The sequence below is a fragment of the Physcomitrium patens genome, chromosome 9 (genome assembly GCF_059467195.1).
Source record: "Physcomitrium patens ecotype Gransden chromosome 9, ASM5946719v1, whole genome shotgun sequence".
In the NCBI taxonomy this organism is placed as follows: domain Eukaryota; kingdom Viridiplantae; phylum Streptophyta; class Bryopsida; order Funariales; family Funariaceae; genus Physcomitrium; species Physcomitrium patens.
In genome coordinates this window covers 1,507,182-1,521,970 of record NC_143418.1, presented here as the reverse complement: position 1 = coordinate 1,521,970, position 14,789 = coordinate 1,507,182, and the positions used below count along the sequence as shown (strand labels likewise).

Here is a 14,789-nt window from a genome sequence, read left to right as displayed (position 1 = left end):
CCTAAAATTACTGGATTAGAGGGAGATCTAATTATATTAAAAATTACGCAACTACTATGACCATTTATTACTACATCTACAGGAAGTGTTTCGTGAGTTACATCTCCAGAAGACAACGAACGACCATCTATGACTTCTACGTGTACAGGTTTAGTTTTTTGTATTAATGATATTCTATGACATCTAGCAAATTCTTCATCTAAAAAACAAGATGAGGCTCCTGAATCTACCAAGGCAGAGGCTTTGTAATTATTAGGTCCTAAACGCACATCTATTATAAAACAAGGAGATGGTTCTGAGGAGAGGATAGGACCTTTATTAGAAGTTGTACAAGATTCCAGCCGCACGGTCCCTATTGTAGCTGGACGTACTCGTTTTCCGACATACTGTCTTCTTTGACAGCCGTACTCCTCATTTTGTAGTTACGTCGCTTCTTTGGACAATGTTGAGCAGTGTGCTTAGGTTCTCCACAATATAAGCACAATCCTTCTTGTCGACGACGAGACTTTTCTTGCTCAGTAAGAGGTTTGAAACGTACCGCATCAATTTGCATATCCTCTACTTCTGAAGGTATGTGTTGAGGAGACGTCGGTGTTGCCATTGAATTGTAGTAACGTTGAGGCCTACTTATGCGACTCTCGGATCGAAATTCAAAAATTCGATTGTCGTACTTCACAGCAAAGTCAATTGCTTGACTCAATGTTTGAGGATCAGGTAAATTAAGCATCAATTTCTTTACCTCATATTGTAATCCGTAGAGAAATTGACTCACAAGTGCGGCATCATCCCACTTGATATCAGTTGCAAGTTGTCGAAATTGCGAAGCATATAATGTTACTGATCGATTGCCTTGTCGCAAAATACGGATCTTGTTGGTTGCAACACGAATTGCATCATGTTTTCCAAACATGGATCGAAACTCCGCCAAAAAAGCCTCCAGATTATCCAATATTGGATCTCGTCGTTCAAGAAAAGATGAAAACCATGACAATGCTGAACCTGAAAGAAGTGTACCAATGAATCTTACTTGTGACCCTGGAGTTGGATAGCTCTGGGGTTGAAGTTCAATCACTAGTTGGACCTGATTGATGAATCCTCGAAACTTGGATCTGGTACCATCAAACTTCTCGGGCAAGGCAACTCTCGGTTCTCTAACACTCGAAGGGTGTTCCATTTTGGGAGAAGGGACATGGTTTGGTGCAGATGTTGAAGCAGCCCCAATCATCTCTATATCTTCACTTCCTACCATTCTTGTTGCTCCTTGTGGTGGTAAATTGAATTGATGCATCGCAAGCATTAACTCCCTCAATTGTTCTTGCATCTGTGCCATTGCACTCTTCATTTCAACAAGCTCTGCCATAGTAGCACTTAGAAAAGAGAAGATGTCTAATAACGCTCAAAACAAATAGAAGAGAGGAATTGATAACAAAGAAAATACTAAGAACAATATCAGTTTAAAAGAGGGTAATCCGCAACTTCTAATGCGCTTATGTCTTATCAAGAAAAAGGGGTAATCCACTCTCAATCAAGAAAAGACAAAGCTCTGATATTGTACGTGTACTCTTGTCAATCTGTCAAGGACAAGAACTCGATGAAAGCTAAAGAATAAGTGAGACTTTTCTCAAAAAGAAATAGGACAAAATAGAAATATGTATATTAAGAAAGAAACTGGAATGGCTATTGCCAAAATACAAGAAAACTAGAGACCCTTGAAACTAGACTAGAAGCAAGAAAGGAGTTGACAAGAGTGAAGAAGGCTTCACTCTTGCCTCTATATATACTATCTAACTAGAAGCCACGTGGCGATGTTCTATAAGACCTCCAGTATATGTTGACTTTCTAGGCCACATGCCTTTGCTTGCAAGGCAAGTTTTCTATGGATGGACCACGTAGTTAGCTTGTTCTTTAAGCTTCCAACATGCGTGGCACATGGCTAACTTGTTGACCAAGTTTCTAACCTAAAAGTCAACTATAGACTCCTATAAAGTCAAAGCAGCGTCTATGAAGCTTCTAAGAAGCTTCTCTAGAAGATATTACACAATTAACCTACTTTTATCTACTTTTACATACTTTTATCTATTCATATAGGTAATTATATGTATGTCCGTGACACATTCCCCTCAATATCTTTGTAAGATGTGATAGATTGTATGGATGGAGCCTTTGGTTTTCCAAATGATTCATTCACCAAGTTTTAGAGAGAAGATGCTAGTTGAGATCCATAGTATACAACTAAGCACTTTGGTGCATTAGCTTTAAATGTTTTGGGATTTAATTTTGTGCCATAGTTGGTCACCTTGTATCTATTCATAGTTTTTGAAATTTCATAATTTTTTAAGTTAATATACAATAATTTTGTTCCAAGTATCATATTAAAATGCCTAATTAATATTGAGTTCAAGTTCCAACTAGTTCTTAATGAGTAAGTTACCAAAGAGTGATTGTTACATAATCTCTTTATAATATCCAAATTGGTTCTATTTTATTCCACTTCTAGTTTATATCTATATATTAAAGATGACTTTTCACAATTAGGAGTTACAATTAGACATCCGGCTCACTCTTGTGAGCCAATTTAGATATACTTGCTATTTCTTGCTTCTGATCATTTTGATTTGTACAATGTGGTATCTAACAAATGTTTTCTTGGGCTCATGTCTTAATTATAAACCAAAAACTAGAAGGTTTGAGAAGAGTATTATTGTTTGCATAGAGGGATTAAATAGTTTTACTTCACCATATATAATGGATTAGATAATAGTAGATCAAGTCATTTTTTCTTGTGTATTATATCTTGTCTTTGCTCCCCAAGAGTAGTTGCAGACAAAAGCGCAAATTTCCTAAAAAGTAGCATTAATAATATATACACATAAGCATATAAATCAAATATTAGCAAATAGTATTTGATTAGCAATTAGGATTCAACCTACTAATAATATATATTACAATCTCTAAGTCATGGATGCCTTTGTAAGCATTATAATGATTTTGTTATATAGTTCTTTTGGTATAGCATAAAAGTCAATAAGAAAGTCAAGGTATGACATTATGTTATCCTCGTCAAGCTACTTAATATCTAGATTGTGATGTCATGTCTAAGATCTATTTATTTATGAAGACCATATTTCTATTACTTTTTAGTAGTTTAGTTTTGTGCTTGGAACTAAAGTAATAGAAGAGATATTCCTTGGTTTGAATAATAATAAATTTTTTTTGCTTATAATCAATTCTTAACTAAGAAGTAAAGTCTTCTTAGTATAATTCTAAAAAATCTATTGAGGTTTTAGTAAGTAGATTGTCATAGAAGTTGATTAATATTCCATTTGGTCTAATAGTATAGCCAATTGGAGTTGCTTTGATAGCTTGTTGAATCTCGAATAGTTGTGGCGGTTAAGTAAGTTGTCAATTTTGCTTCTTTGTTATTCTTTGTGGTACACTTTGATAGCATTCATATTGTATTGAGTGATTTATTTCTATTTTTAGGTCTAAAGATTATAAAGATGAATAGAAGTTATTGACATAAGATTACATATTATGTGGAATAAAGAAAATATGTCCATTATTCAAGATTTCTTTAAGTATGATTGGTTTTTGTTGTCTATTATAATATTCAAAAAATTCTTTGGTATAGAATTTTCTAACTCGGCTCTATTTGGATAACTAATAATTGTATTTGAGTTTTATTTTAACTTGTCAAATTTGTTGTTGAATTGTTTAGGCATCAATTAGTTTTTCTTATACTTGAATATCATTTTAGTCATCCTATAGTGATATTTTGACATTATAGATCTTAGTGTATTATTTTTTAAAGTTTTTCTATTTTTTTTTTTTTTTTTTTTTCCATTTTTTTATACTTTGATCATTGATTTACATAATTTCTTTAATTATGTAGCAATCTTACTATTCAAATTGTAGTTTGTATTATTGGCAAAAGCTTATGCCCATGCTTATAATAACAATACTTTGTCTTCCAATTTTTGAAATATGTGTGTGTTGAAACAAAGGATTTTTGCTATTGCAATTTTGTCAAAATGGATTTTGACAATAATAGGTTTGTGGTTTGAAATTTGTCACATAAAGCACTATGAAATAAAATAACCTTCACTAGTTAGTAGATTATCCTAATCCAAAAAAATTAAATCATCAAATAATTCTACTTTTTGACAATTATTATCTAATAATTATTTAACAATTAATATCCAAGTCCTAAAGCTCTCTAGTTGTGAATTAAATAAACCCTTCTAATTGGTGATTTATTCCACTCCACAACTATTAATTAACTTATGGTTCTCTTATATGAAACTACCATTCCAAATTCTTACTACAAGAACTAATTAAGTACTCTAAACTAGCTCAATTAACTACTCACACCTCCATCAACAAAATAAATCAACTCAAAATCACATATATTGAAGGGAATTTTATATGATTTTATTTTTATTCATTTTTTATTTTATTTTATTTTTTAGTAATTAAAGTTTATCTAATATAGATGAGTTTTCATTCAAGAATGATTTTTCATCTGCAAATGAGTTTTTATCCAAAATTATTTCTCATCCACTATCAACTTAAAGTCATCTACCTTAATTCATCCAAAATAGTTTATCCGACCTAAGCTCATCAGAGGCCAATGTTTAATTCCAAACCAATGTTTCCAATAATAACTTAGTTCACTGACAAGTGGTGGTCTACACAAAAAGAATAAAAAAAAATGTAAGTCATCTCAATATAGAGCGTGCAAGTCATCTATCACTTTTCCTTCCTACTGCGCAACTTGCGGTTCAACTATGCAGATCTAAGTGCTACAACTACCAATCGAGGAATTTTGGTAACTTGATTTAACTCCTAATGCATCACACTGAACAGGTCAGGATCGAGCTCAAGAATGTGGGAGTGGGCAGTACTCCAACCAAGTGAAATACGGTTGAAGAGGATCGTATTTCAAACAAAATTATGTCGAAGTAGAGTCAGACCGAACAACACTCAATCTGCCACCGCAGTCGAACGAAATTTGCAGTCGATGCTCTATTGCAGTTCTAATTGTAACTGTCCAAAATTCAGAATCGCCGTAGATGATCGCCAGTCGCCACTTGGGATTGCTTGCAAAACGATGATTTCTATGAAGAATGCCAATCCAGCTCGCCTCTCGTCCGAAGGTAGACAACTTCGAATTGCAACGTTGAATCTTCAACTTGTGGCAGCTCAAACACCGTCGACAGCACTCGAAGACGCGCAATTGTTACCACCGTAGCACTCAAGCTGACAACTACTTTAACCAGCCGAGAAGGAATTGAGGGGAAGTATTTAGCGCTGCCTACGCTGCGTACGCTGTGAATACCAACATGGCACAGCCTCGGTGATATCAACACGTATATAACTAGAAGATAGTCCACAGCGAGCGCAAGTCCACTTGCATCAATGGGTTGAATATCACGTGAGGTTGCAAGCCGCACAACAACTAGTTCCACCGCCAATACCGAACAAGAGGGAGAAACAACCAGTTTTGGACTTGTCGATGACTACTGCACCACCTTGCAGAACCACGAGCTCCTTTCGGTGCAGACCATACCGCTATCGATCACCACCGCAATCTAGAGAGCAATGAGCAGCACCCAGGGTTGTCAAATGAGGAAATCTGCTAGTTAAGTAGGTCTTAGACCGCACAATGTGAACCACCGGTGCAGCGAGTGTCGAGGAAGAGAATAAGCAACCCTGTAGGATCTGGAGATCTAGTACAAGCGCCGTACAGCTTAGGTTGCACGTGGTTGGAACCAAGGGATCTCCACGCCCAAGCACACACCAACAGGATCGTACACCATCGCTCGAAGGAAAGAACCAGCGCCACCGCCAGATCACAACAGCAACCACCATCGCAACTTGAATTCACCACCAAGGATAAAACACCGCAACAAGAGCAGACTGTCGCTCCGACGACACCGTCATCACCAGAACCAAAACGAGAGGAAATTGTTTTAAGAATCACTATGCCGTAGAAGATTTCCTCAACCAAGATAAACGCAGGAGAGGCTAGGCGCGAGGGAATAAAATAACAAAACCAGATCAGAGCCAGTAGCCGCACGACTTCAATTGCAGGAATCCGACCGCCGCACCCTTGTCGCAACAATGGTAGAGGAACAACCACAAAAATATTAGAGGAACACCACGATTCCCCTAAGCTCACCGAGCTGTCAACAACAAAATCCAAATCGCAACACTGGCAGCTTGCAAAAACTCCGCTGAAGAATAACCTTGACCGATGTTGCCTCCGCCGCAGACCACACAAGGCAAGAGGAAAAAACCTCTGGCCGCAACTGACCGTAAATTTTGGAGCCCGAAAAACAGAACACAACACAAATAAATAAATAAATAAATAAATGGACTTCGGGGTCCAGACCCCTCACAGCAGCGGCGCCCGAGATCCGAGTGTCGTCAACCGATATCCCTCCCACGTATGAATCTAAATCCATGTACGGCATACGGTCCATGTACGATATTTGATCCTACCTCCAGATTCTTGTAGATGCCAAAAAAATTCCAAGATGATGCTAATATGATGCCCACAAGAATGCTCTTGAAGTAGACATTGTATACTAAATTTTCTACATGAACTTGCATTTTTGCTGCTACATGAAAAAAATATATATATATATCTAAAGTTTGTTATACTAGCTTCATCTAATACTTGTAAATTTGGCACTAGAATTGCAAAATTTTATTCTAAATCTACAGTTAGGTCAATTTGATGACTTACAAGTCTCAAATTCCTATGACAGTGTTGAATGTCAAATTCTTGTGACATTGTTGTTGGACTTCATTTGGCAGATAGATTCTATTGTTACAAGAGCAGATCATGTTTGGTGCTTATTGTCTATTATTCCATGTAGAATACTTTTGGCATGTCTTTTTAAAGAGGCTATTGTAGAAACAATTGAATCGTTTAAGGTATAAGGTTGTTTTGTATGGTTGTTTTATTTTGTCTTTTATCAATATTGGCATTGTCTCTTTGTTTATTTGCTATTTTTGTTATATAGTTGAAGTCATCGATAAGGATATAATATAAATTATGAAGGAATTACTTTTTGAAATGTTTTCAAAGTTAGATTTTGTTGCCCATATTGTTATATTTGTATATGTTAATAACACCAATTTTGAAAGCCCTTAAAATTTAAAAAAATTAGTATTGGACTCTTTTGGATTCTATTATACCATGTTTGCATACTTGTGCTACTAATTTCTTAGAGAGTAGTATGCCAACCTTCCTTATAATAAAATTATGGGCCACCAAGTAGTATGTTTTGCTCCAAAATGTAGTGTCTTACAGGAAGTCTATTTGGTGAGTCTTATTCCAATACTTTATAAGAAAATTTTCATATACTTGTAGGAATAACATATTAGACATAAATATTGTTCTTGCAAAGAATTCTTTGATCTTGCATTGTTTTCTAATACCAACCTTTTTATGGCTCAAATACTGAACATTCAAGGAAGTAAAAGTAAAAGGTTTTTTTATACTCCTAAGTTTGTTTTGGAAGAAGGAGTAATCTCTTCTTTTGTGATTTGGTTTTGATTGATTGGTTGTATATTAGTCTTTGAGATAATAGTTAGAGTTATAAAATCTATTGGTAGATTCCTAAAGAAATTGGTGTCGAAGAAGAATTGTCTTTTTTTGTTATTAATTTTCCATGCCTTATCTTTAAGGAGTAATAATGGGAGAATTTGTCTTTGGATATAGTCTAGAATAGTGTGTCAAATGTAACTATGATATGTTTTGAGAGAGAATATTATGTCATTGTAGTTAATGACAACTACAAGTATATAGAAGAATGACTTTTTTAAAGGTTGGAGCCATTTGTATATCTAGCATGTAGCATCCTACTTACATAATAGACTCTTGTATTTGTTTTTTAAAATAATTTTGATTTGGAATTATAGCATTGTTTTATTCACCAGGTGGTTGTTTGTATTTTCATAGATCTAAGTTGTCTTGTTTAGGTGATTTGACAAGCAGAAGAAGATTAAAGAGCTAATTTATAAATGGATAATAGTATTGCATATGAACCATCTTTGTTTTTGTTGATAATGATTGGTACCACAACTCGTAAGAATTTATTTCTTTAAATATGCACATACTAATTGAGTATTTTTTAGAATAAGGTGTAAATGTGTGATATATTGTATTCTATGGTTTTTTTATGGAAGGAGGTCAGGACTACATTCCAAGAATTTTACTTTATGGATTGCTAAGCAAATCTTATGACTGTTGATCTCATTAAAGAATGTATCTTTTTTGTTGTTTGTGTGAGCCAAGAGTGGATAGCATGCCATAAAAGTTAGATCTCAAGTTGCTACTAATGAAGATGGAATCTATGATTGTCTTTATTTGAATATTCTATTCACTTTATTTATGAATTATATATTCTTTAGCAGGTCTTGGGATGTTGAAGCACTCCATTGTATTATATTTGTATGGCCAACATTAGTTGAGTTGTATTGTGAATCCATTAAAGAAAAGGATATGTTCATGTTTAAAATCCTCTTTTGTGTCTAATCTTCATATTTTTATAGACTTGGATAATATAACTATGTTTTTTGTGAAGATCCACATTTAAGGTCCAAAGATTTTTGAGCAACAGTACTCACTATTATCTATTATTAAAATATCAAAATTTTGGAAGAGGATGTATTGTAGAAATTCTTTGGTTTTAAATACGTATTAAAGTCTCAAGATTTATACCTATAAAATCATTTTGAATTTTTTGTAGAATGTTATAGAATCAAATTTGTACTATGGTATTCATAGTTAAAAGATTTTTTTTTATTATTATTATTAATCTTAAAACTATATATAATTAAGATTTGTTTTATGCCATCTATACAATTATATTGGAATTTAATATAGTGGTTTTCAAGCATGGTTACGCATTTGAATGAATAATAGAGTCTTGTCTTGGCTCAGGTAGTTAGGCATTTAATTCATAGGCTATGATTCTTAATTAGTTCCAAAACCAGGAAGTCTCCAAGTTGTTCCAATTTTTGTTGATATTTGAGTTGAAGCTTGTATAGGACAATGAAGCTAAGTAGTTTAGGTGTTTCCAATGTAGAAAATTGTGTGCATTTTATTTCCTTCATATATTAAAGATTGAATAATGTATTCTTTAGAATTGATTTTAAGGATGCTATAGAATCAATATAATAATCTATAAGAAATTGAAACAAATTTAGAGACTCTTTTCACAAATATGGCAACATCTTTGTTCTCAATTAGTTTGTATGTGAGGCTGAAAGAGTTGTATTTTTGTATTATCCCTTCTAATATCTATCTTCTATCTTATATTTGCTTTTGAAAGAGCTCGAAGATATTCTAATCAAATTTTCTTCCCTTGGAGAATAATTCAAATACTACACTAAGAGTATTTATAGTTTGAATTTGAATCCTTGTGGTTTCAAAGATCATTATTTTTTAGTGTAATATTATTTTGTTGAAGCAAGGTTTCTACCAATCTTATAATGTTGATGCAATACTCCTATACTTATTGCATTTTTATCACTTGGTTTAGAACTTACATAGCAGCCAAAGTTTTTGAATCTTTTATTATGCACCTTCAATATTCTTATTTCTAAATGTATTGAATTCTTGAGGATCAAACTCCAATCAATATTTTTTATAAATTTAGAGTATTATTCTCCTAATTGGCCTCTCTTTGTTTAGTATTTTTGTGTTCTACTATAAAAGTGGTACTACAATGCATTTAAGCCTTCTCTACTTATTGGATGTTTTATATTACAAATGTTTGATCATGCCTCAAATTTACAAGCAATGATGTTGTTACTACTATCTTATATTTTAATCCCATCAATCATCTTATTTTGCTCTATACCACTCTAATTTAAAAAAAATCTAGTACACTATATTCTTTGAGAGATATAAACTATTAAACTAGCAATCATACTATAAAAACCAAAAGAATCAATTATATTGAAGAGTTTTTGAAAAATTGGATCTAATGCCTTTGTGCCTTCAATACTTCTTGGATCTAAACTTAGAACCACTTTCCAACCAATCGAGCATTATGCTAAATCAATTGAATTGGTTAGGTGGGAGATACCATCTCATCTAATACACTATTTAAAATTTAAGTAAATAATAATTATTCTAATTTTTTTATCTTCTTTGATTTCAATATCTTTCTTAGTACATGGTTGAAATTAAATCTAATTACAATTTTGTCTCATTTTCTCTTGTTGAAGTGGAGACATAGAATAACCTAATCCTACACGTATTATGTGCCGTTAAAGCAATTGATTCTCTGACGCTGTTGTCAGCATAACAAGGAAAACCACTGAAATGAGAATTTGAAGAAATCACAATAGTCTCGGAAAAAGTGGAAAGCGAGCAGCCAAGAATATGAATTACTGAATCTGAATTAGACCCCATTGCAGCAACACCACTATTGAGAGTGAGAAATAACAGGATGCAATGAGTACAACATGGTAATTCTTAACGAAATAAATCTCTAACCCATCAAAGGCCTATCTTTTCAGTTACCCAAAAACTTCCTGATTCCAATTTCATTTCTGGCAATTTGAGGTGTTTCATAGCATCCATGCAAGCAAAGAAAAGGTCCTCTGAAGGGAGAAGAGTTCTAGAAACAAACATTTCATATTAGGAACTAGAGGAATTGCAAGTGTTAAACTATGCTCAATGTAATGCTTGCAAGTTTGCAGAATGCAAAGATAACAAACTTGCCAGACAGACACTTGTCTCTCAATGACAAGCAATTCGATTTCTTTAGGTTCGTGGAAAACTAGCAAACTCAAGAAGGTAAGCCGGCTGCATGGGAGCTGGAATCGAACTACCATTTGCATGTCGGAGGTCCAGGGGACGAGTTAGTGAGTGGAGGATGCGTGAACATCAGGGACTCATTTTACCTCATACTGTTACCCTGCTGGCTCCGACTGTGGTCGTAATACGAGACTGGCTCTCACACTATAACCTCTCATGTAAAGTTCCGACATCTCTAGACTTTGGGCTTGCAGCGAAGATTTTCAGAGTTGTACCTATTGTCCGGATCCTTCCATGGTGAATCTTTGAAATAATGCGCAAATGATTAGCTCAATCACTAGAAACTGTGTGTCACCATGAACGCATTTGACTCTCCTCAAGGGAAGCAAGTAGTACAAACTGTAATTGGAAGGCAATAGAAACGTCCCCGAAGTGCGGTAGATAGATTCTCTTTGTAAAAATTAGCGGCCAGGATATTTCAGAGAGTTATTTTCATGATTACATGGGTGATAGAATGGACTGAAGCATACTCGTGTAGCAATTACTTTTATTTTCTCTGGTGTGAGCTGCACAGTTTGTCACCATAACTCCTTGAGTCTGGTGTAGTATCATGTCACTATTTCCCTGTTTTCTCTATATGGTCCTCGCTTGGGCATGTTAAGCAACTCGTAAAGCGAGTACTGTCATTTAGTTGTGTCACATATGCCACCAAGATGCAGTCATTCAATGAATAGTGCACGTTTTGTGACTGAAATGTAGACTCAGGCAGACACGAGTTGATTTAAGGAGTTCACTAAGTAGAATGGGGATAAACAACAAATATTACAGGAGCGGATGTCAACCCTGCGAAATGTGAGAGGCCTCTTTGAGCAGAATAAGCTCACAAATTTATGATTCAGTGTTCAGAAAGAGGAAATTAATGCTGAAAAATAATAAGTACCCAGTAAATGAGTCTTCCACCACCTGATTCTAGTTTTCTAATTCTTAAAACCCATGTTGTCGCAAGCTTCGAAGATCCAATAACAACACAAAATGAAGTGTAGAGTTAAACAATCACAGTTAGCAGTTTGTTTTTACAAAACCATCTCCGCGGCCAGAAGATGCCCATGGAACTATCATGTACTGCCCCCAGATAATCCCTGGGAGATGGTGGTCACTCGTCTCACATAATCGACGAGCAATGTGACGTTGTTCAAGGTTCTCAATGCACGAGAACATCGTGAATGCGTGGGATGGAGAACTTTGTACGAAAGAGCACACTGATCTGGCCCTCATCGACCTCGTTCAGCAATACTTTGAAGGCTGGGCCGCCATGCTCCCCCTCGGTGGACTGAGTGCAGGGGCTGTGGTGGCGACTGTGTGAACGAGTAAGTTGGTGAATCTGGGGCGGCTGGTAGTATCAAGCCTGCGGCACCGTTTTCCTGAAAGAATGAAACACCCGCCTCGTTAATCACATTAATCATTCGAATCTTATACGGAGCGTAAAACTTGAAAACTATCCACCCAGTGAATCATTTTCTATCAAAGATGCACCTTTTGAGAAGCAAATGTCATCGATAAAATCCCTCGCAACTTATTGATGTGATTTGTAGGAGACCTGCTGACATCCGACTGCTCCATCAAAGTTTGCACAGGCTGCAATGAAGAGAGGGTCTTTTTTTCTAGTTAGGAATTGCATGAATGTTTGGTAGCTAGGAGGCATTTGCGTACATACAAAAATCAAGCCTGAGTTTTCGTGTAGTAGCTTACGTCACAGAGAGAACGTCGATGTTTACGGACAGTGGTGCTTGAGTGGGGACTTCTCTTCCTGCTTGTTTGATGCGCCAAGGCGCCGGTTTCGGACATTTCTGAAAGAAGGTCTACAATACAAAGTGAGATCAATATAAACATAGTTTGAATGAGCTTAGATCGATTAAAAAATGGCTCTTGTACGAAGAATTCCCAAGAAGTGGGATCCTGATAAAAGAAAGCTAGGGAAAATTAAGAAAATTGTTACAAGAACTTTTCTCGGATTAGAACTAAAGCCCCATAAGCTTCTCAAGTCGATTTCCTTTCATAATTAGGGTGAAATACGGCAAATTTTATACGGCGTTTGCTTTAGAACTTTCCTGCGCTAATGCCACATGAATGTGCTTTTACTCTTTTTCATGATAAGGGTTTGAGAACCAACCTTCAAACGACACCAGTCTATAGCAGGAGCCAATATTCAACATGCTATCGGGCGGAAGCAGCTTCAGCTTCCGTTTCATATGTGGTGTCGAACCGTCGGCAGGAGACGTCGGTGGAGGCGGTAAAAGCGCCACATAATGCCCCGGATAACGTAGCATCAATTGCCGAGCTGAGGACGAGAAATAAATTTTGTCCACTTTGCCGCTTGGATGTTCCACAGTCGCGCACACGGGGTCAACCGCATGGCAATTACCCATCCTCCTCTACCTGCACCACCTACGTAACCTATAAGCTTCTAAGTGCCTAGCAAACAATGTAGCCGACGGTTATGGACCCAAAAGGTCTCCAGAAAAAGCCGACTCAAAAATTCCGAACTTGGAAGCATACGATTCCGTGGCTTTGCAAATCAACTCTTGACGATGCAACCGCAGGCAACAGCAGAAGATCGCGAGACAGCTTTTCTCAAGTCAATGTAATTCAATGGAAAGACTGCAGTGTAATCACATTCAAGATCCCTGAAAATTCCGGTTCAGAAACCACCCGGATGTCCTCTATCTTCCCTCAACAGAAAGAAAGGCTCTCTGCTTTGAATGCACGAAATACGTGCTATGAAGTTCACGTCCACGCTAACTGAAAATTGCTCCCTTGCCAAGACAAGGTTCACTTCCCTTGAGGATAAGAACCGCCTTCTCCACCCGTTCACTCAAGTCTGCCCCAAAATTAGGAGAAGCTTCATGTATGAAGTAAAGTTGTTTGTCTGCTATTCCTCCTAATCATGACACAAGCTCTCACACATATATTCTAACACCATTGATGCAACTGGTAGCAACAACCAATCGTTACTCTGGTCAAGCACGCACAGCACAGCATTTAATACTCCGCGCAAACACCCGTTATTCGTACCCCTGATTCGTACCCCTGCTTCTTCAATCCGAAATGCAGCTCAATTCTACCCAAAACCTGCTGCCAGTGCATAGTCGCAAACATTCTCTCAACCTTAAATAGCACACACAATCGCTTCACTAAACCTCACCTTATCGGAAACAACCCGACACACTTCATACCACTCGTAAACCTCTTCACTGTCCCCGGCACTTCATCGACGATCGAACACACAAACCTTCGACGAGCTCTCTCATGCTTCATCAAGCTTCAACCATCTTGGCAAACAACAGGAAACACCCAATCGAATCGTCCGATCCACGTCAACTACTAGGTACTACGCTCAACACCGACACACCCTGCAGACACTCCCTGCAGACACCACCGATGAAGGAAATTGCACTCGAGATCGTAGACGATCAGGATCTCCTTCCAAAAAAGAACCCACGGAACAAGAGTTACAGCGTGCTCCAGATCCGATTATCTCCCTCCGACGACTGCAGCAAGCTCGATGTACAGCAGTTAACAACTACGCAACCGCGTCAGTGGTAACCATAAGCCAACATCCAACCGCTGGATTGACTTCACATGCCGAGAAATGATGCCGGGGCATCCGGACACACAACCCGAGCCGATCACACCCCTTTCTGACACCATCCCTGCCACCGTGCAGATCCCTGCCCATCGCCATCAGAAACAGATCCTGTGGCCCCAGCGCAGCCGTGTAGCCCCAGAATCAGTACCCCGACTCTGATTTCTGAACTGAACGACGCGCGATCGGACCTGTCGAGAAGATTGACGGCCACTAGCCTCCGCCGCGAGCTCTGCAACGATGGATCGATAACCGGGACAGTAACTGCGCAGTTGACTTGTAGACTTAGAAGGCTCCGATTCGGAAGGTAAAAATTCACAATGCGGTGAAGGAAGGCCTGGAGGAATCTGAGCGGCGATACTT

General features: G+C 36.9%; 1 protein-coding gene across 4 annotated transcripts; it reads right to left on the bottom strand.

Annotated features, from left to right (window-relative positions):
• Positions 1–11,634: 11,634 nt before the first annotated feature.
• On the bottom strand, positions 11,635–14,342 carry LOC112286446 (uncharacterized). 4 transcript variants are annotated; one of them, XM_090252875.1, is made up of 6 exons: positions 13,986–14,317; positions 13,493–13,661; positions 12,954–13,219; positions 12,533–12,642; positions 12,317–12,418; positions 11,635–12,204 (listed from the first exon to the last, which is right to left on the bottom strand). In XM_090252875.1, the coding sequence occupies exons 3-6, from the start codon at positions 13,207–13,209 to the stop codon at positions 12,055–12,057; spliced, it is 618 nt and encodes a 205-aa protein (XP_090109001.1). In that variant the 5' UTR covers positions 13,210–13,219; positions 13,493–13,661; positions 13,986–14,317; the 3' UTR covers positions 11,635–12,054. The 4 variants fall into 4 exon arrangements, with proteins under 4 accessions (XP_090109001.1, XP_024384106.1, XP_024384112.1 ...); XM_024528338.3 differs by having other exon boundaries at positions 12,954–13,661; positions 13,986–14,342; XM_024528344.3 differs by lacking the exon at positions 13,493–13,661 and having other exon boundaries at positions 13,986–14,305.
• Positions 14,343–14,789: the final 447 nt, after the last annotated feature.

Excerpts from the sequence above, each read along its gene's own strand:
- LOC112286446 (XM_024528338.3), bottom strand. The coding sequence starts at position 13,209 with ATGGGTAATTGCCATGCGGTTGACCCCGTGTGCGCGACTGTGGAACAT. Across the intron at positions 12,419-12,532 it reads ATCGACGTTCTCTCTGTGAC|CCTGTGCAAACTTTGATGGA; the intron begins GTAAGCTACTAC and ends TCTTCATTGCAG. Across the intron at positions 12,205-12,316 it reads TGACATTTGCTTCTCAAAAG|GAAAACGGTGCCGCAGGCTT; the intron begins GTGCATCTTTGA and ends TCATTCTTTCAG.